General features: G+C 38.3%; 1 protein-coding gene and 1 long non-coding RNA gene across 8 annotated transcripts in view; one reads left to right on the top strand and one right to left on the bottom strand.

Moving 5' to 3' along the window:
- klhl13 (kelch-like family member 13) overlaps positions 1-21,856 on the top strand; it is a 78,182-nt gene that overhangs the window by 15,180 nt on the left and 41,146 nt on the right. The window contains exon 1 of one of the 6 annotated variants that reach the window (XM_065293562.2): positions 8,232-8,650. The exons of 4 other annotated variants lie outside the window; for them this stretch is intronic. In XM_065293562.2, coding sequence (XP_065149634.1) covers positions 8,553-8,650 — 98 coding nt within the window. In that variant the 5' untranslated portion in view covers positions 8,232-8,552. Of the gene's footprint in view, positions 1-8,231; positions 8,651-21,856 lie in introns of those variants that run through there. One more of the 6 variants, XM_065293566.2, reaches the window with a different exon arrangement.
- On the bottom strand, positions 11,036-17,273 carry LOC135748887 (uncharacterized). 2 transcript variants are annotated; one of them, XR_010532247.2, is made up of 5 exons: positions 16,965-17,273; positions 15,270-15,321; positions 14,524-14,684; positions 14,303-14,395; positions 11,036-11,206 (listed from the first exon to the last, which is right to left on the bottom strand). It is a non-coding gene; the product is annotated as an uncharacterized lncRNA (long non-coding RNA). The 2 variants fall into 2 exon arrangements; XR_010532246.2 differs by lacking the exon at positions 16,965-17,273 and having other exon boundaries at positions 15,270-15,793.

Here is a 21,856-nt window from a genome sequence, read left to right as displayed (position 1 = left end):
CCCAGTGTTTACAAGCGTCTTGAAAGAGGACCGTTCCTACGTTGTTGTATGTCAACTGATACAAATTAATGTCTTTGTGGCAGTTTATTGTTTAAAATGGTCCGCAAATGTGCGTTTTATATATGTAACACGTGACCTCCCTACGTCACTACGCATTTACGTTAGGTCGCGCTGGACTTGACCTAGACGAAAAGTTGTGGTTTAAAAGTACATATTTTTTATTTATTTTTTTTGTCAAAAATGACAATCGTATTGCTAGATAAGACCCTTATGCCTCGTTTGGGATTGTTTATAGACCTTTGAAACTCTGTTGAAAAAAACTGTTAAGTGTTGAGTTAAGTATTAAATGTTGGGCTCTATTAAAGTCCATTAAAATGAGAAAAATCCTGCAATGTTTTCCTCAAAAAACATAATTTCCTCTCGACTCAACAAAGAAAGGCATCAACATTTTGGATGACATGGTGGTGAGTAAATTATCTGGATTTTTTTTAAGAAAATTGAATATTCCTTTAATGATCTGGATATGGCTTCTAAACACATTTCCGATATACATTACTGCGTCCCGTGGCCGTTCGCATGTCACGTCTAAAACCACGTGTTAAACGTTGGTCATTGCGCTTCTATTATGTATACAATTATATTTGACTTTTAAATTATTATTTTTAACTATGTGACAGACACTGAAATCTTTTTTAGTGGGGCCAGTGAAAATTTTGGCAGGGCAAGTGAAAACCTGAACCACTGGCCCAAGCGGGCCAGTATACAAAATTATTTGCATTGAGCCCTGCAAACGTCAACACACTTGCTGGTGTAACTCAGATTGTCTCTCTAAGATGTTTTCAAACCCTCCATCTGTTGCACACTTGTAGAAGTTTCCATAGCAACAGATTCTTGTAGTCTTTACAGAAAGTGTTAAAGTTGATCTCAAATAACTTGTGCACTTCAGCAGATTTAGATAACAGGCATATTTTGCTACAATTTAATAAGCACATTAAGGGGCCAGTCACACCAAAAGCGTTTATGGCAGTTGCAGGCACCTTTTTTGAATGATATTCTATGGGCAGGGAGCGTTTGCGCGCTGTTTATGCGCGCCGAGTGCCTTGCGGTTTTTGCCGCCGGCCTCAGCACGCGCCTTTGAAGGAACGCTGAGAAGCGTCCGATGTCATTCGCGTCTTTCCGTTGTCCAATCGAATGAGGGGAGAGGTGGGCCTTACGTTGTGGTGAGGGATGTTTACAGTTGCTTTGAAGAACCGGACTACACTCGCTCACTCTCTCCTGCGTGTTTGTGCACCTCTCCCCCTCAAACAAGGTCAGAGCAAGCGCCCTCTTTTTAAAGTTTCTGCTAATATGACAGTTAACAGCAAAAGAGCGCTCACGCTTCAATATTTGATTGACAAGACAGCTGACTCTGTGGTTGCTTAGCAATATAAAAAGCCGCGTCGCACTGCTCTTTTTTTTTAAAAAGGCAGTGCGTCGCGCCTTGCGTTTCGAAGCGTTTAAAGCACGGTTGGTGTGATTAGCCCCTAAGGCTATTTACTGTCGGCATTTCAGTATGTCATTTTAGTTATTATCATGAATTACATGGTTAAAGTATATTTGGCACTTTACATAGGTTACCCTGCAGCACATATGCTGTTGACAATCATGTGGCTTGTATTTAATAAACTACAATACACTTTTTGTGTTTGTTGTTTTATTTACATTTACGCACTTGGCAAAAACTTTTATTCCAAATGACTTAAATAACATTCAAGGCATACATTTTATGTGTGTTCCCTGGGTATTGAAACCACAATCTTTTTGCACTGTTAACACAATGCTTGACCAGCTAAACTACAGGAATGTTTTCAACTGTTGATGTTTTGAATGATGATAATTTATTACATGTGGTAGGCATTGATCTAGATGGCATTGTTTTTGCTGTCAATGCTGTTTTGGCATTGTTTCTGTCTACCCCCCTCATTTTATATTTTTCATCCAAGCACTCATTTTGCCCATCCCTCAATTTTTCACCTCCTTTTTTATTACTTATCCATTCCTGTCCTGTCAGCTGTTTTTTTCAAACCTTAAGTGCTTAATCAAGTGAGTTAGCCTCTCTTTTTTCTCTCTCACTCTCGCTCTCTCCTGAAATGCTTTGAAAATGACAAATGCAGATTAATTGTGGATTTTCTATAAGCTTTGCCAGAAATACTTTCCAAGATCACAGCCATGAAATGCTCACTGATCAAAACTTTCATGCTATCATCAGCTGAGTTTTCTTCTCTTCATGGCTTGTAACACAAAGGCTTGCTACAGATGTGAGCCTTGTTGTATGATGATTTGCATAATTCCTGTATATGTGACTAAATGTAAAATAGCAGCAATGTCACAAACTGACTGTAATGGTAAGATCCAATCTCTCTGTGGGCCATACATTCTGTTATACTACTGACACGCCAAATCAAAAGCTAAATGTGCAATGCAAACACAATTTTGGTGAAGCATTTAATGCGTTATTTGAATTTTTACCTAATTCCTTGATGTTTATTTAGATGTAATTACATTGTACCGTCTCATTCAAACCATTTATTGTCAGGTATTATCAAACAAGCATGCAAAGTATGCAGCATTTTTCTTAGATCATGGAATGATTATGGGAAAGTATGACAAAGGTTGGTTTCACTACCCTATAGTCCAAGTCAATTGGAATAAAACTTCCGAGTATGCGACATTACGTAATTGCTTATCACGCATCTTTCTACACCACTTGGTTATATGTGCGTTACTCTACTTTAAAACATTGTAATTTTTCACTTGAGCAGTCCAAGTGAACCAAAAGTGCAGCAGACCAGGAAAGTACTTTATGGACATTGCAGTTTTGCTGACGTTAGTGCCATGTTCACCACGTGACACACATGCTCGATGTAATCATCTGCACAGGAAATATAAGATGGTAGAGACACTGAGGTTTATTATAGCATCTATCTCTCTCGCTCTCCCTCTCTCTCTTAAATACACACACCCCTCTGTCTTCACCCACTTAATTAAGTGCTAAATGTGTTGCGAGGGTGAGTCGCATCTATTCATAGAAACGTATTAATAGAATGATTAAAGGCTAAGAAGGGCAGAGTGTAGGATGTAATAGGAAGAACATTTGATCTCTCACGTGAGAAAATAAAATGGAAATGCAAAAAACATATGAGGTCTATAACTGGACCAGCATGTTATGTCAGATCGTTCAGGTCACCAGAGCACCATCTGTGCCAGGTAGATGGTGTTCAATATCCGAATGTCTCTTACTTTCTTCTTAAAACGATTTGTCTCTCACGCACATGCACACAACTGCTCAGACAGACACAGATCATGTGGTACTGGTGGATATCATGCTGTGAAGTCATACACATGGGTTTACTTGGGCAAATGCCTCGTTAGATTTTGTTTTGTGGCTGTGTTATTGGATGTTTATTTGATTTGCTAATATAATTAGCTGGGATTTGCTCCGATAATGGATTTAGCTGTTTTGGTGCCAGCCAATTACTTTGCGGTATGTGTGTGGGGATGAGAAAGGAGTAGAAAGTGTACAAATACATGCAAATATGTTGCCTGTACCAAATTTTTATATTCTAAAGTGGGTTTCTGGGTGCAGTTGTGATTATATGGCCTAACGTCTGTTCACCTAAAGCTTATCATGATACATTTATCTTCTGTCAGGCTGCAGGGCTCGCAAAATTTTTAAATCCCTGGTAGCCCTTCGGGCAGGCACTCTTTCATTTTTGGTAGCCCGGAATGAATACAAGTAGCCCGAATAAAAAATACACTGTTTAATGTAGAATATTGATAAATCCTGGATTTCCATGTTAGCCAACTATTTCTGCCCATTCCCAGCTAACAATTTGGTTCCCAAAACGTTCCCCTAACATTAGCTTTTGGTTTCTAGAATGTTATTTTCCAAGGTTTTTGGTTAATAGCAAGGAATGTTTTTTTTAAATAAAATAAACATTCCCCTAATGTTATTAGGTTATTTTAACGTTCCCCTAACGTTAGAATAGTTGAATTGTTATATTACTGAAATATTATATGAATGTATTACACAGGTTATTTTTTATTTTATTTAATATAATAAAATATCTCAACACATCACACATTATATTTAGATAACATGGTATTTTATCAAATATATAAACAACCAGTGACTTTAACACAATATAGAAGTCTTAAAACAGATATTTATTAAAAAGGAATAAACATTTAATTCCCTTTAGGTTAACAGATCTTACCATAGCCGTTTATTTTCACTAGAATAATGTTAGACTCTGAGGTAAAACGAAATGACAAATAAACATTCTATTCGCTTTAGGTAAACATATCTTACCACTGCTGTTTAGTCACCTATCAAAAGCTTCTAACATCATTTTCTCAATAGCGTAGACATTTCAAATCGATCGGAAATCCCTCAAATATATTTTCCTTCTCAAATATTTAAGTTACTAACGCAGGACAGAAGAAAGAAAAAAGAAACGCTAAAACAATGTTAGTCTATGAGGTACATTTTTTTTTTAAATGACTTGAGTTCGCACTGAGCACAAGAGCAAGCAGGTGCTTGTAAATAGCGAAGCCGGGGCATTTCAGACGTGCACATTAAAGGATGGGTTTATTTATGCTTTCACTTCATTTCCTGACAGTTTCACTTGTTACGTGAGGATAATGACTGACAAGAGATGCCGAAATACATACAATATAATTACCTAGCTAAATCTGAGACGAAGCAAAAACATTAAAATATTATTTCCTTCCCAAGATAGCCCGACGGGCAGGGCGGAGATACATTTTGGTAGCCCGACAGGAATTCACAATAGCCCCGGGATGTCGGGCTAGCGATTTTGCGAGCCCTGGGCTGAATACATCCACTGTGTGTTGATGTCTGATCTTGGATCTACCTGAGCTGGTTACTTGAGTGAAATGAATTGTGATCTTGTGGAGATCCATATTTGTTTTTTTTGTTATATTTTTTGGCCATTTTGCCTTTATTTGAACAGTGAGTAAGGAGAGGACAGGAAAGTACTGGGAGTAGAGAGGGATATGGGATCGGGAAATGACCACGAGCCGGGAATCGAACTCAAGTTGCCGAAAGTGCGAAAGCACCACATGTCGAAGCGCTGCCCACTACACCATTGGCTCTAACTCTTTGGATCTGTTTAGACCTGGTTTTAAGCGTTTTGGTCGATTGGATCATAAGTGGATCACAGGTTTTTGAAAGTTTTGAGCACGTCCACTTTCGACCTCATTCAGAGTTGAAAATGCATTTGACCGGATTGCTTTTGTGGACGCTTATGTGATTGAATGTATTCGAGCAGCCAGAAAGGACTGCCTGCTGATCTAATGTTTAATGTACTGCGCACAATGTTTTTTCATCGGTCCTGACTCCTAGCTTGCACTCACAGTCTTTAGACTATTACTGATAAAGCTAAAGTGGCTGCTTTCCTTCTCTCTTATTTTTGTTTCATTTTGGGAGTGTGTGAAAGTTGCACTAGCTAATTTCAAATTAGCAGAGCTGATGAAGTGCAATTGAATTCAACACCACAGACATCACAGTGGAAAATTTGGGGTGTGTAAACGAAGCCATATTACACTGAAAAGAACTAGAGGACAAAAAATGAAGGTTTACAATAAGTTTTGAAATGTCTGGTATTGGGTGACTTCATAGTGACTCCTCTTTTTTTTACTTCAGCACATAAAAAATTACATGGCTTGGCAAACAATATTTTGGCATTCCAAATAAACTGTTACATGTTAAAGCAACCCTCTCCCTTGTATCACATGCTCTCTGTGATGCCTCTTTTTTTAGCAACAATTGCAGCCATTTTAAGGGCAAAATAAATTAAGACAACATGCTTTTTTCTGTGTTGAATAATGGCGTAAATACCAGTAATATCACATGAGCAAACATTAGTAAATCACTTGCATGAATCATTTAAATTCTTTCCTCTCAAAAATTTTGGAAACTCCTAGAAATGCATATGCAATAAGGTAAGTCGCAAAAAAACCTTTTCAGTGCTAATTATTCACTGCATGTCTTTAGAAAATCCTGACAGTTGTCAATTAACTACAAAATTATGGTTTGCACTGCGCAAGCTGTTAGTAAATCTGGCCCTGTAACACTAGATGTAAACTGAAATGTGTCTCATCCACTTGTGATCCGATTGACCAAAACTCATTTTAATACCTGATGTACAGTGCCTTTGAGTCTAACCTATAATGCACATTCAGTCATGTGTTCAGTAAACCCCTCTCTCCCTCTGCTGTTCCACCTGACTATACCACCCATGCACACATTTAAATGTCATGTGAATGCCAATTTTTTTATATCAGCGTTGTATAATGATCCCACAACCCTTGATTTCAGGTTCTTAGAAACAGAGAAAATGATATAAATTGAAAGAAAAGGACATATGTTAAATCTTTAGCTTATTTGGCTTACCCTCCTTGCAGCCACTAATCGGTAAGCACTATCTGTAATATCTTAATGGGGAATCCATAGTAGCCAGAAAGGAAATAGGAAAATGAATTAGAAGTTAAAGAAAACATTGATTTTATTTTGTGAGGGGTTAAATTGCTGTTGTGTCTGTTAGCATTCCAACACTGATTATGTCTAATGAAGACCTCTGTTAACAGATTTCACTGTCTGTTTTATTACAATAGAGAGTGAAGCATCTGTTGTGAGCTGCGTGCTTACAGCTGTGTGTCCTTTTTAAATTCCTGTGCATAGTGTGTTTAACTATATCCAAGGTGTCATGAAAATTATAAAAAATAATGGTATTTTGGCACAAACACACAAATGTTTGTGGTTTTTTAATGTGCACAGATAACTACATTGAGATCAACAAGGTGCTTGTTTACTTAGACTACCATTGTTTTCCCTTTGTCTGATCAGTTACACATGTAAGCATTACGTTTTTGCTTTGCAAGGCTGTTCTCATACTCTCTGATGTGTGTTTTAAAGGGATAGTTCATACAAAAATTAAAATTCTATCATCATTTACTCACTCTCATGTTGTTACAAACCCGCATAAATTTATTTGTTTTGATAACACGAAGGAAGATATTTTGAGATGTTTGTAGCCAAACCGTTCGTAGACCCCATTCACTTCCATAGGAAAAAAGAATACTATGGAAGTAAATGGGGTCCACGAACGTTTTGGTTCTCAAAATATCTTTGTGTTCATCAAAGCAAAGAAATGTATACAGGTTTGTAACAACATAGTGAGTAAATGATGACAGCATTTTCATTTTTGGGTGAACTATCCCTTTAAGTGCTTGTAAGTTGCAACACCTGACTTGTGCTATGAGGCTGGACAGAATTAGCCAACTGATGCCCATCTCTAATCTCAGTTTATAACAGGATCCATAACAGGCAATGTGAACATTTAAACAGCTTTGATAAAACTGCTTTTCACCTTTTTAGTTTCTGTCAGTTTAAATGCCTGCCAAACAAGTTATCTGACACATCAAAACAGCATCTGTTACTGACAACATAATGTTCAAATGTCTCCAAACTTGACATCATGTAACCACCTGTCTGGTATTTCATTTCCAGGTGAAATGATTAGAAATCACTATACTTGTACTAAAGTTTATTTACTGGTATTGTAATCATAAATACAACCTGAACTCTGTAGGCAGCGAGAAAGCAAATTTGTGCTCGTGCACGGTGGACAGGAACGAGGGCGTCGCGCGTGACGCTCTAAAATACATTTGCTTTCCCAGACAGCAATTTAAATGGCATCTACATTGACAGCTTGTCCACACTTTTAACGTAGATGGACGTAATCGCATAAACGAATGCGATGTCTTTTGTTATCATATTTGACGTATACTGTCACGGCTGTGGGTGAAGAGTCCCGCGGCTGAGTTTGTGCCCTGCTCGCGCCGTCTGGCTTGAGATGTTTTGCCAAGACTTGTCTCATATAATGGACATCATTGCAGAATTGATCACCTTTGATGAAATAAAGCGACGTTTTTCACTTTAGTTGGTAAAAGCTCTCAGGTTATATAGCCAATTTCCCGCGCATGTAGTCGTGTCGTATTTTACGTCAGGTCATTAAAGTCTTATCTGAGCTTTTTCTCGCTCTGCAGTCAGTCTGCATGCGAACAGGGTGGCACTATATTGCTGAACACCCAGCGCACCGACCGCGCATGCCTCCTCCTCTTCACTGACCGGACGCGACGGTGCTTATTTTTCCTCCCCTCCCTCCCTCTTCCGTCCTCTCCATCATCATCCCTCTGCCTTTCTCAGGAGGTGATGCACCGCAACTCAGGCACATCAGCTTAGGATCTCAGGCTTCTTCTCTACGTTTTTCGGGAAATTCAAACAAGGCTGTCTCAATTGGAGAAGAGCTGCGCTTTCTCAGACAGAGCTCCCTGTATCCGTCTCTTTACTCCCCTTCCTCCTCCCTGTTCTCGGTGAGGGTTGTCGGGGATGGAAGCGCGCGCTGGCCGCCTCTTCGTGGACTCGCGCTTCACGGTTATCATCTTTCGCGAATCTCCTGCATCTCTGTGGCGGTGACTGGAAAAACATGCCGTTGAAATGGAAAAGCGGTTCGCCCGTTAGCTGGAAATTTCCCGTGCCGGTCCTAAAAACGTCCAGGTCTTCTCCACTTTCGCCAGCATATATGTAAGTACTTGTGGTATTAAATGTTTTTTTTTTTTTTTGACTGCGCGTGCGTTTATTTATTCACTAAGGATGCTGATGTGGTTTCGGGGTCGGTGTCGCCTCCCCTCTCCCCGTTTCTCTGTAACCTGATTGTTAACGGTTAGAGAGCTTGTTTTATAGGTTAAATGAATGCTGTAGCTTCACTCGTGTTAAACTTTTACATTTTAATAACGTTAAACGTGTTAACCGCCTGGTGTTGCACATGCACTGGGTATGCAGGATTTTATGCACCCCCATTGCTGCCTCTTTTATTCCCCTTCACGTGCCTTCTTTCTCCATTCTCTCTGTATCCGCTTAAAGGGTTTATGAGCGCTAGTATGGGCGAGATAACAGACAGTAACGCAATCTTTTGTCCTGGCGTGTCGTGTGCCCTGGATTTATGCGCGTGTGTTGGGTGGGGGCACGTTGGGCTACCGGAGGATGCAGTGCTGATGCTGGATGATACACGATACATTACCGGTACAGCTTCCGCTCGTCTTGTTTCTTATTCCGGAACGAGCTCACCGTGCAAAAGCACGATTGGCTTCAGATCTCTTCAGACTACAAAATTAAATTACATCTTGGGGCAGAGAGACAGCTCATCATAAGTGGACTGATGTAAACAAATGTGCACTAGATCGTTACCAGTAACGCATTGCCCATTAAAACGTACAATATGTTTATAGGCATAAAAGTATTAGGTTTAGAAAACGCAAATATATGATATAAATGCACGTGTGCCTGTCATTCCATGATATGATAATAATAATAATACTGCATGTTATATTGCTTTTTTATTTTTACCAGTCTTTCAAATGTTGCTGATGATTGTAATCTTCATAAAGTTTAAATCAAACTGTGACCAACTGCATGAGCAATTTGAGAATTAACTGTTAAGCAAAATGGTTCAAGGCGCTTTCTCTCTTCCTAATCATAGGCTTCATTGGCATCATTCTTCTGAAAGTGGTTTGCAAGGTCAGTTCTGAAGGCAAAGACAGGGTCCAACACTGTAAAATGTAATTTGTTGACTTTACTTAAAAAAACTTAGGAAACCGATTGCCTCAAATTTTTAAAGTAAAGTTGACAATCAATTTTTAAGTTGTTGTAGCTGAGAAGAAATGTGTAAGGACAACTCATATCATGGTAGTACACTTGAGTACAGTTAACGCAAAATCATTAGTTATGATGACAAAAAAAATTTTAGTCCAGACAACTCATGTCATGGTAGTAAAGTGAACTTAAAAATCATTAGCTCCCGTCACTAAGGAAATGTCAGTTCAGACAACTGAGTTATGTTCAGTTAGCAGTACTCATTAAGGCAAGTTATCCTTACAAGGCTAAGTGTTCACAATACTAAGGAAATCTTAGGAAACCGATTGCCTTAAAATATTCAAGTAAACTTTACTCAAAAGTTTTAAGTTGTTGAAACAAAGAGAGACAACAGTTTGAATGAATCAATGAAACACTTTATTTGATTGAAACAGAACAATACAGTGAACTGCACATCCAATAAGAGAGAATTTGAATTTTGAAAAAAGACATAAAAACCCAACAAATCACACATTCACCATTACACAAAACCAAGACCAAATGACAAAAAAATATATATTTCCATCAATAATGTAGATACACCATAAATGTAAGTGTGTGTGTGTGTGTGTGTGTAAAAAACAAAGAACTTCACTACTCACTGCACAGTAGATTTTTGAGTGATTGAATTTTGGGCCTTAAAGGAACACGCAGACATTTTGGGTTTTTACCTTATTCACCGTATCCCCCAGAGTTAGATAAGTCCATACATACCTTTTTCATCTCTGTGCGTCCTGTAACTCTGTCTGACGTACCCACCGCTAGCTTGGCTTAGCAAAAAGACTGGAAGTAAATGGCTCCAGCTAGCATACTGCTCCAAATAAGTGACAAATTAACGCAAACATTTTCCTATTTATATGTTGCGATTTGTATAGTCACAGTGTGTACAAATAACAAGGTCATATGAGACAGACATCTTTTAACAGTATACATACAGGAAACTATATTCTCAGATGAAGCACTGATACTTGGGCGGAGTGATTAGCACAACTCTCTCCTCACCAGGGGGCTTCTCTGGTGCTGCGAGCAAATCACTCCACCCAAGTAGCAGTGCTTTGTCTTCAGAGAATATAGTTCCCTGTATGTATACTGTTAGAAGATGGCTGTGTCTCATATGACCTTGTTATTTGTACACGCTGTGACTATACAAATCACAACATATAAATAGGAAAATGTTTGCGTTATTTTGTCACTTATAGGGAGCAGTATGCTAGCTGAAGCCATTTACTTACAATCTTTGTGCTAAGCTAAGCTAGCGGTGGGTGCGTCAGACAAAGTTACAGGACACACAGAGATGAAAATGGTATGTATGGACTTATGTAACTCTGGGGAATACAGTGAATAAGCTAAAAACCCAAAATGTTGGTGTGTTCCTTGAGGTGGGGTACCTTCAGGGATTACTGTTAGGATCTCAATGGAGGTGTTGGCCAGTTCAGGTTCATCACAGTCCTAAAAACACAATTACATGAGATATTATTACACAATTCCACATTGATATACAACCTTGCATTTAGGTAGAAAACACAAAGCAGCCACTTTAGAAAGAAGGTTGATAGGTAGTCCTGATCAGGACCAATTGAGGGTATCTCACATCTGCTCATATTTACATCTGAAGAGGCATTAGCTGATGACAACAGTTAGCTATTCTACAATGTGATAACACAAACCTTGCACTCTATTGACAGTTCTGTAAAATGGATAAGCCATATTCAACAGGGAAACAACATATGAGAAGAAAAAATACCTACAATTCTAACAAGGCTTTGCTGTTGTCCCAGAGGACAGTTGACATTTTTGTACATAATCATTTCACTCTTACACTGGTCATTTGTGAGATTAGTAGAACCCTCTCATTAACACCTGAAGATGTGTACCATTAAACAAGCATGCAAACTGGTCAAGGGTTAAAAAAAGGTGAGAAGGGTATGCGAGGATGGTGGGGGAGTGGGTCATATGACGGATTCTTTTATGCTTGCTGCTAACAAAACATCCTACCCTAATGGAAGCTTATGAAATGTACCCTCCGGCTAGTTTGACACATTATTGAGACCTTATTGAGTTAGCCCTACCATTTGTTCCAAAAACGTGATAGAACAACACCTCCAATGTTTTTGTTGTAGCGAGATATTTTAAGACAACCTTTTTACTAGTAAGTCACCATTGTTTGTTTGACCCATAATGCATTATGGACCGTGACGTAGACCGGTCCAAGCACCGCTACAAACAAAAGGCAAATAAACTATAACATTATCAAGTAAAGCGATTACCTCAATTAGCGAGCGAAATGTCTGCCATTCAAGCCTTTCCAATTTGAGCCTCAACATGCCGTAAACACGGAGGAAGGTATATTTCACTCGCTAACTGAGGTAATAGCTTATCTTGATAACGTTATTGTTAATTTGACTTGTGTTTGTAGCAGCGCTTGGAGCCATCTACATCAGTCCAGAATGCATTATGGTTAACATTTCTTAAAATATCGCTACAACGAAAACATTGGAGTGTTCATCTATCACGTTTGTGGGGCAAAACGTTAGGGCTAACCCAAAAAGGCTAATTTGTTAAACTAGCTAGCCAGAGGTCCTTTTAACTTAAATTTCCAATAAGCATAACCTATGCATTACACATTGTACTGAGCAGTAGGGCTGGGCGAGAAATCGACTGCGATTCTCATGCGCATTTCATCAGTAAAGCTGGCTCCGTGATTAATAGTAAATCACCATCACCTGCTTTCAGGTGGAGCAGCATTTACTACACAGAGCCGTATTTCACAGAGAAGCTCGGCAAAATCTCATGCATTATCAGAGGTGAAATTTCACGATTACGAACACGATTTTGCCTAGCTTCTCAGTAAAATACGGCTCTGTGTAGTAAATGCTGCTGCATTTGAAAGCAGGTGATGGCGACTTATTACTAATCATGAAACCAGCTTTACTGATAAGATACGCATGAGTATTGCAGTCAATTTATGGCCCAGCTCTACTCTACTACTGTGCAGTTTGCATTGCATGTCGAAATTGCATATGGCATATATGAAAATAATAGGCCACTTTTATGACACTGTTGTTTCCAAATCTGGAGGTGCTGTGGCATTTGCAATGCATGTGTTGTGACCCCTCTCGGCCATAGGGTTGCTGCGGTGACAGAATTTTCCCACCGGTTAATCGGTGCGTGACAACCCCGATGATACCGGTTTCACAGGGTGGGAGGGGCTTACTTTTTTAATTTGAATTAGATGCAACTGTTTAAATGCAGCGCTTGCGTAGGCTGTCTTAAAGGAATAGTCTACTCATTTTCAATATTAAACTATGTTATTACCTTAACTAAGAAGAGTTGATACATCCCTCTATCATCTGTGTGCGTGCACGTAAGCGCTGGAGCGCGCTGCGACACTTCGATAGCATTTAGCTTAGCCCCATTCATTCAATGGTACCAATCAGAGATAAAGTTAGAAGTGACCAAACACATCAACGTTTTTCCTATTTAAGACTAGTAGTTATACGAGCAAGTTTGGTGGTACAAAATAAAACGTAGCGCTTTTCTAAGCGGATTTAAAAGAGGAACTATATTTTAATGTGGAATAGCACTTTTGGGAGTACTTCGACTCGGCGCAGTAACACCCTCCCTCTCCCATTATGAGAGGGAGAAGGGGAGCGGACTTTTCAGGCGAGTCGAAGTACTCACAAAAGTGCTATTACGCCATAAAATATAGTTCCTCTTTTAAATCCGCTTAGAAAAGCGCTACGTTTTATTTTGTACCACCAAACTTGCTCATATAACTACTCATCTTAAATAGGAAAAACGTTGATGTGTTTGGTCACTTCTAACTTTATCTCTGATTGGTACCATTGAATGAATGGGGCTAAGCTAAATGCTATCGAAGTGTCGCAGCGCGCTCCACCGCTTACGTGCACGCACACAGATGATAGAGGGATATAGTTAGTTAAGGCAATAACATAGTTTAATATTGAAAATGAGTAGACTACTCCTTTAAATCTCATATGAATTTGCATGCAATGCGAGCGCAACAGCTGGTTTAATTAAGTGCTTGAGTCAATGTGCACAGGTACTTCAGAACCTGCCAGTCCCAAGGAGAGCATCCGGCTACTCCTCTATAATGGGTTGCTTGAATGATGGGTTTATTATTATTTGTAATGAAAAACGCAACAACAAAACGATCTCGCTTACATTAAACATCATATATGTATATTATAACAAAAATGAGTAAGCATACGGCTTCTGCCATCGTCTGGTCAGTCGCTCGCCTCACACACTCTGACAGGAATAAATGAAATCTGACACCGGCTGCTCTGTGATGATGCGCGTTCAGCTCTGCTGAATTCAGGCAGAAGACACATTCATGTTTGCTGTCTCTAACGAAACTAAATGATTTAATTACAAAAAAATATCAAAACGACGGTGAAAGACGGTGTCGCGGTGGGCAAGTGATCTAACCGGTAAGAGGCTGACACACTGGTAATCACTGTTACACCGACTATTGCGACAAGCCTACTCGGCCACTGTAAACTAGCACCTGAAACTACTTACAAAGTATGTCTTGAAGAAGTCTTTGTTCTCATCTCCAAGGAGGATGGGAAGGCCACGGAGGACTGCTGTTCACTTAGCAGTAACATCTGTATTCTGAAAGATAATTTCATACATAGCACCCATAAATGGTCAAGGACCATCAATTAACAGCTCTGAAAATACAATGTGGTTACACTATTTTGCTGACACCATTAAATCATTAATGTGCATGAGAAACTTACCCCCAGTGCGATTTGATGATGCAAATACGCCTTAAGTATCTGGCCGGTACATCCACCCTTGGACTTGAAAATGTCAAGACAGCGAGGAGTTGTTTGTCCAGTTCTTTGAAAAACTCGATTTTGAGGTTTTTGCTGGTTAAGCGAAAGAACCCTGACAGAACCTAAAGAAACAGACAAATGAGCATTTAATGAAGTCATTTTGGATGCGTTTTAATAACAAATCACTAGGTCACACTGGCCAGAAAACTAGTATTACACAAACCTCGAAAATGAATATATTACTGCAACTTGTGCATCCAATCAGCTCTAATGAACGCTTTCTTTGTAAGGCATAAAGGATACATGTATGTATATTGCCCTGCTACTCATTCCATTACAACAGGCTATCTGAATATAACAAATTGTATATGTATGTATTTTATGCTTAGAATTAGTCAAGGGGGTTGTATGGTTATTTGGTTCATATCATAACTTTCTATTCAGAAAGTTTCATTAATTGTGCATAATGACATGTGCAGCAACTGCATAGGTTTAGTAATCTAGTATTTTTCAGTAATGCAGTTATTTTGGGAAAATTTTAAATAATTGCAGGCTGAGTTGAGGTGCCCTTAATTTTCTGCTTGGGCCAAAATGTTAAATAAATATAACCTTTATTATTTTAAAATCACAAAAATACCAAATGCCCTTTCAATAGAAAAATATATCCCACCTTTAATATCGGAGTACATTAACAGTAAGTTACAAACCTTGAGCGGGAGCGTGAAGTGCACTTCCTGCTTGGCAGTCTCTGCATTAATGCTAATGTTAAAAACAGAAAAAAATATTCGAATCTCAAAATTAAAAATCGAATGAATATATCGTCGCTGTCCGATGAAAATCACGTATGTTCATTTTGCCGATTTTGAGATTTTTTGACAGATTGAATGTCCAGGTTCATTTCCGTATACAGTATGCGTCACATACCTAAATGGCCAATGAAAACTTGTGAAATCATGTCATCTGATTTTCACGTATACCCATTTGGTGTCAAAGCTGTCAATCACGCCGCATATCTTCCACCTGTGAAGCATCTCGCCGGTCTCGTAAAGTTTCATCGAAGCTCAGCACTGGATATAGCCGAATAAACATGACAATGACTTTCCTTCATCGAGGTAAACGTTTCCCCCGGACACCAGACGAACATCTAGGAGTAACTTAATTACGGTAGGACTGTGCAAACAAAGTATCTGTCTAGCATTGGTGTTATTTACGCTGGGGATGTCCCCACCACTTTTTGAAAGCATTTGGTTAAAATGTCCCGAAAAATCAAGCGATGCTTAAGACTGGTTTTGTGGTCTAGTGTCACATATGTTGCGTTGTATGCTTATGGTGTGTTTTCTTGTACATATGTAATGAAATTCATTGTAATCATTGACTAAAAGCGCTGCTGTTTTCTACGGTTTGGTGCTTTGGCACTGTTCGGTTGAGCTGGTGTTGTAGGGATTGTTACATGTGTTCAGTCGACATTGTTGAGGGTTTTATGCTGAGTATTTTCTTGTTGTTGACTAGCCTACGCTATGCCCATTTTTGATGCGCCGTTATTCAATATTTTTCCTGTCCCGCAGTAATGTTTTTATCTGATCTTTTGTCCCCACCACTTTTCAACACAAACTGACGCCCCTGTTGTGTAGCATTACCATGTCAGTGTATTGATTCATTGTCCCTTCATAGTTTGCAAGAGACATTTAATAAATGTATAATTAATATTAAATAAAGTAAGCGTATTTAACTAAGACGTAGGCTATTTAATGAACTGAGCATATTCATCTGTCAATACGAAACGCGACTTGGCCATTCTAATTAATGATCGGAAGAACGCGTATCGATCACAGTTACTGTAAAATATGCACGCATGTCCATTTAAACTCAATTTGGGTCAAATGTGGATTATATCATTACACTGGCAAGAATATGGTTACATGTAAATATGCCGTACCAAGTATGACAATGCTACATTCAACTGCTTTTGATATACGGTGTTTTTTTTCACTTTCTGAAAAGTAAACGTTTTGGACATACGTGAGTTTTATCGGGCAGCGACGATATGAATATTCTGATCCAGACCTCCTGCTTAACAGCTGAGCTAGCAGATAAGTTAAAGTTTTACTGTGCCATCGCCAGTTATAGCCGATGCACGCAACAGTTAACAAGCACATTGCATTTGGCGATATGAATTCATATTTACAGTTTAAGAAATTTGAGATTTACAAGGTGGGACAATGACAAGGTGGTGGTTGTTAGCTAGCTTTAGCTTAAACCTTACCTCACAAACAAAACTCAACTTAGAACATTAACAGAACATAGTCCTGACTTTACTAAATTGTAGAAATACATTTAACCTACAAACAGACTGAAGTATTACATACATGGCCTCTCCAAATTAACATTTTGCATGCTCTTACCTTCAAACCAAATCCAGACAAACGTTCTTTTGCCGCGTGATGGTTCAAATCCAACGTCTCAGGAGGAACTGCGCATGTGCAATCTCTTCTTCGTTGATTTGTATTGGCGGTTGGCATCCAGCATGGTGCATTACCGCCACCAAGTGTTGGGAGTGTGTGGAGACACTCATACTTCTCAAGTAAAGGTTACTTAAGTATGATAAGTTTAATTACTCTCCTCACCAAAATGCTGTGTCAACTTATTGTAAGCTAGTAGAGTCAACAAATTATGGAGCAACTAGTTATGATCACTATTTATTTTTAAGTAAAGTTAGCTATTACATTTTACAGTGAAGAAAATGCCCTGGGTGGCTTTATTGTTGTGTTACTAATTTCTTTCCCTTTCTTTCTTGCTTTATGGCACTCTAGTCGTAACTGTCTCATGTGTTTACCGTCCCTGTAAATTTCCCCTTGGGGATCAATAAAGAATTGTGTCCTGTATCATTTTGTATTTAAGGTTTGGGGTTGTGGATTACAGTGTTTGGTTCCCGACCCTGCTGCAGCCTCTCCCAGAGAAACCTTGCCCAAAAATAACAAAGTGTATTTTTACTCCTTTAACTGCGTGTTGTGCATGTGATTACAGGGTGAGCTGTGGTTTCTGTATTTCTCAATGGAAGATGGAGATGCTTTCTGGATACAAATCATATTATTATTATGATGCCTTGTGTTTTAAACATAATGAAGATATTAAATAAAAGTAGTTACACATTTTGTGAGGTTGTTGTTGTTGTAAGAGAAAGAAGAAGGTTTATAGAATGTTTAAGTGGTATTCTGCCTGTAGTTGGGGTTAACATGTGATTTAAGAAAGGTGAAAGTTGTGCATATGTGTACTCCTGAAGTGTTACTTCACCTCCTAAATATACCCAGTGCCTGTATATATAGTAAAGATTTCACGTTCAGTTGGTCGGGCGAGAAGTGTCCATAACCTAAATGCACACAAAGGAATTTGCAACAAATTTATAGACACATTACAAGGAAGAATATTGTTATATTGTATGTTAAAGGATGAGCATTACCTTAGGAGTAATAAGAAGTGACACTTAGAGAGATTTTGCCACGTGAAGGTCGACTTTTTGCGTGTGTGCATGTATGTTTGATTTGACCAGGTAAAGTCTTTTGGCAGATCTTAAGTCCTGCTCATCCGCTGCTAAAGGGACCTTGGCCATCATGCTTTCACAAAGTACAACCTTCCGCCCTTATCTATTTCCTACTACATTTATTCTGTATGTATGTCATCCAGGAAATTCAATATGTGTTCGTTTTACTGCCAGCACTTGTCTAATGTGCTTTTGTCTCCTGTGAAGACAACATCAAATCCCCAAAAATGTCAGAAAGAACAGACAGGAGTTCGTCCTCTTTGCATTCACCTTTCGTATCAGATTCCTGTTTTAGCTTTTCTTCTATACCTTGTGATCTCACATGAAAGGAAAGGATATGTCACTCTTGCATTGCAGATTGAAGAAATGCTTTTGTATTCATCTTTTTTCTTATTTTTGAACACCAACTCCCATTCAATCTTTTTGGAGGTGGACACTCTAACGTGCTTTGCAGATATATGTCAGTGACTGTTTCGGTGCATCATTGCCTTGGTCTTTTGTTGCTTTTGTTAACTAAATTGACAATAAAATTAGTAATAAAAGGCAGGCTTTAGAGAGGGATGCATCTGTGAGAAAAGAAGTATTTTTGGAGATATGTAGGGATCCTGTGATATGTGCTTACGATTCTTTAGTATAGATATTATGCATTATGGTGCACATAGTATGCGGTACAGTGCAAGAATGTTTTTTTATTTATTTGCAGTAGAAAAGACTTTCATAGGATATTGCTGTCATATTAAAGTTTTGTAACAAGGTTTAAAACAATCCACAATTGATTTATATGTATTGTCATTACAATCCCCAGTCAAGTAGTTTTAACTTTTAATGTGTAAAATACCCGATTTAAGGATATTCTGTATTAATGTAGATAACAGCCCATTTTGGGACATGTGTTTTATGAATTCACTTACATAATCCACTTTAAATGCTTGATATCTGTTTGTGGTTGTGGTCTATATTGAGTAATAATAGACTGGGTCAAGTTCCAGAGTGTATTTATTACAAACAGCCTGTAACAGCCCCTCTGAAACGAGTATGTGAGCAGGGTCTAAAATTAACTTTTGGCCGTACATACCAGTGATGGTTTAAATTAAGAAAACTTGCCATGAAACTACTTTTAATTAAATATTATTTTAATTATGCATTTTTATGTTCTAACAATAGAGTTATTGAGCAGCAGTTTTGTTGGCTGATAAAATATATATATGCGGGCAAAACAAAGTTAAGGGCCCTGCAAGTATTGTTGGAATTTCTAATAAAATCACCAGCCAACTGGCAAGTAACTAGTTTATTTATTTGCCAATTTTTAATTTGGTGAGTGTTAATTGGGCACCCTGCATGTGAATGTGTGATATAATTAAATGAATTGGATTATATTGATTGAATAAGTCGGTGCTGCAATAAATAATTTGTTCCGTCAATCGTCGGGACGATTTAATGTTTCATTCCTTACGTAAGTTTTACTTGTTCGTCTCTGGTCATCATCTCCCCCAAAAAATGAAACCAATGTGACACACACACATACATCACAAAACCATATTCATCATCTAATGAGTCTACACTTCCTCCAACATTATCCTGGCAGAAGAAATGACAACGTCAGAAGCTGATTTGTCACAATTTGTAGGGGTGCACGATTCAGAAAATTTCACGATTCGATTCCAATTTTTAGGCTCAAAAACGATTTGCGGTTTAAAAAAAACGATTCGCAGTATGTAAATGTAGTTTACTTTTTCCTATGTGACTGATTGTAGTAGATATACAATTTTAAAGAGAAGAAACACAACAAATTAAATGTAGTTTGATATTACTTTGTCTTTATGCAAAAATAAAAACTGTTATGAAGCAATTAGATGACCCCTTTTATTAAACTCTATTAAATACAATAGTATATTAATGATAGACAATGCAGGTCTATAGATTATAAATGTGACTGGTGTTATAATGGTTATTATTTCTATAAGATAGAGCAGAAGCAGGAAAAGTGCCTCTCTTTCTATTTCTCTCTTGCCGATTAAAAAAAAGCTAAATCCACTCATTATTTCAGATTCAAAAGTCTACTTGCTGTCCCAGTGACAAGGGATTTTACATTACAGCTTTGCGTTTTGTAAATCTTGACTCAGCTTGAGCTTTGCTCGTTCAGTGCAATAGATTTTAGAAAAGATATGGTTTATTAATAATAATAGAAAAGTGCCAGTTGTTATCGCCATAGAAACCGCAGGCACGCCGAAACGGCACGCGAGCTTTAGCGCGGTAGCGCTCACGGCCATTCTACATTCGACTCAGGTTTTACACACAATATTAATCAGATTTGGGACCTGAAGTAATTTAACTATGACTGACCTACCCGACTGACCATTTCAAATACAAACCCGGAACCATACGGGCCGCGGGTGCTCCGTGAAGTCCTCTAATGTTAAAACTCTGCACAAGTTCAGAAACATGAAGGATACAATGTGACACAAGCTTGTTCGCGTCGCATCCCAATTCATTGAGAAACAGAGAGCACTTGAACGCACACCGAACTCATCATGTCGCACACAAAATGTCACTATTAAAAAGTGTCATCATCACAGAAAAACAAAAAAGACAAAATTTGATGCCAGATATACTTGGGCACTTTTTAATATAACTGGGCAGCGCGCCCAAGTAAAGTCAATGTGTGGGAAACACTGTGACAAGAGTGTGCAGGCGTCAGAATGAATACGACGCAGCGCCATATATGGGAATACTGAGATAAACTCATTTCAGGACAAAAGTAACACGGCATTACAAAAAAAATGTACGAATCGATTTTTGGAATTCTAGGAATCGATTCTGAATCGGCAAAGCTTGAATCGCGATTCAAATGTGAATCGATTTTTTTGCACACCCCTAACACTTTGTCTTCACTTATTCACGTCTACTTAATCTGGGTACGTCATAAGAAAATGCAGGAATCCATTTCACCTTATGATATCCTCATGGAGGGAAGGTGGTGTAGATGAAGGTTGGCTGGAGATAGGAAGATATAGGATGAAGAATGAAAGATATGGAAGGAAGTCATTAAAAATGGGAGACGGAAGATATGGGATGGAGTCATTGATAATAGGAGACATTGGGAATATGGAATTGAGAGTGGCATGCAGGCAGATGGAGAGGAATAGATAATAATGAAGATGTTTGCCCAAAAGAATTAACTTTTGTATTGACCTTTTGATTTTTTTTGCTAATTTCATGTTTACTTGCTTTACTTTTTATTGTATTTCTGCTACAGTATTTACTTTTGTAGATATTTTTGTGGATATTTTATTTTTTATTCTTTATAGTAAATGTATGTATTAGGGCTGCACAATAAATCAAATGCGATAGTCATGCACATCTCGTCAGTAAAGCCGGTTCCTTGATTAATAGTAAATCGCCATCACCTGCTTTCAGATGGGGCAGCATTTACTACACAAAGCAGTAGTTAACTGACAAGCTGTGCCATATCGCACACATATCACAGATGATACATCCACGATAATTAATGTGAAATTGCCCAGATTGTCAGTGAACTACTGTATCGTGCAGCCCTAATGTGTACATATGTAATTATTTTCTTCTAATTTACTCCGCACACCTATTAAACAATGTTTGTTGCTATGTAAATAAAGCCGTAATCACTTTGTAAGAAGTATACTATCCCACGAGAGGTTGTGTGCAATCAATAGATAGTAAAGAAATGTAACTAGCTACCTTTAGTTACTAATATCTTTATACTAACAGGAAATTATA

The sequence above is a fragment of the Paramisgurnus dabryanus genome, chromosome 5, assembly GCF_030506205.2.
Source record: "Paramisgurnus dabryanus chromosome 5, PD_genome_1.1, whole genome shotgun sequence".
Lineage (NCBI taxonomy): Eukaryota > Metazoa > Chordata > Actinopteri > Cypriniformes > Cobitidae > Paramisgurnus > Paramisgurnus dabryanus.
The sequence above is the reverse complement of the archived record's forward strand: the minus strand, read 5'-3'. Positions and strand labels throughout refer to the sequence as shown.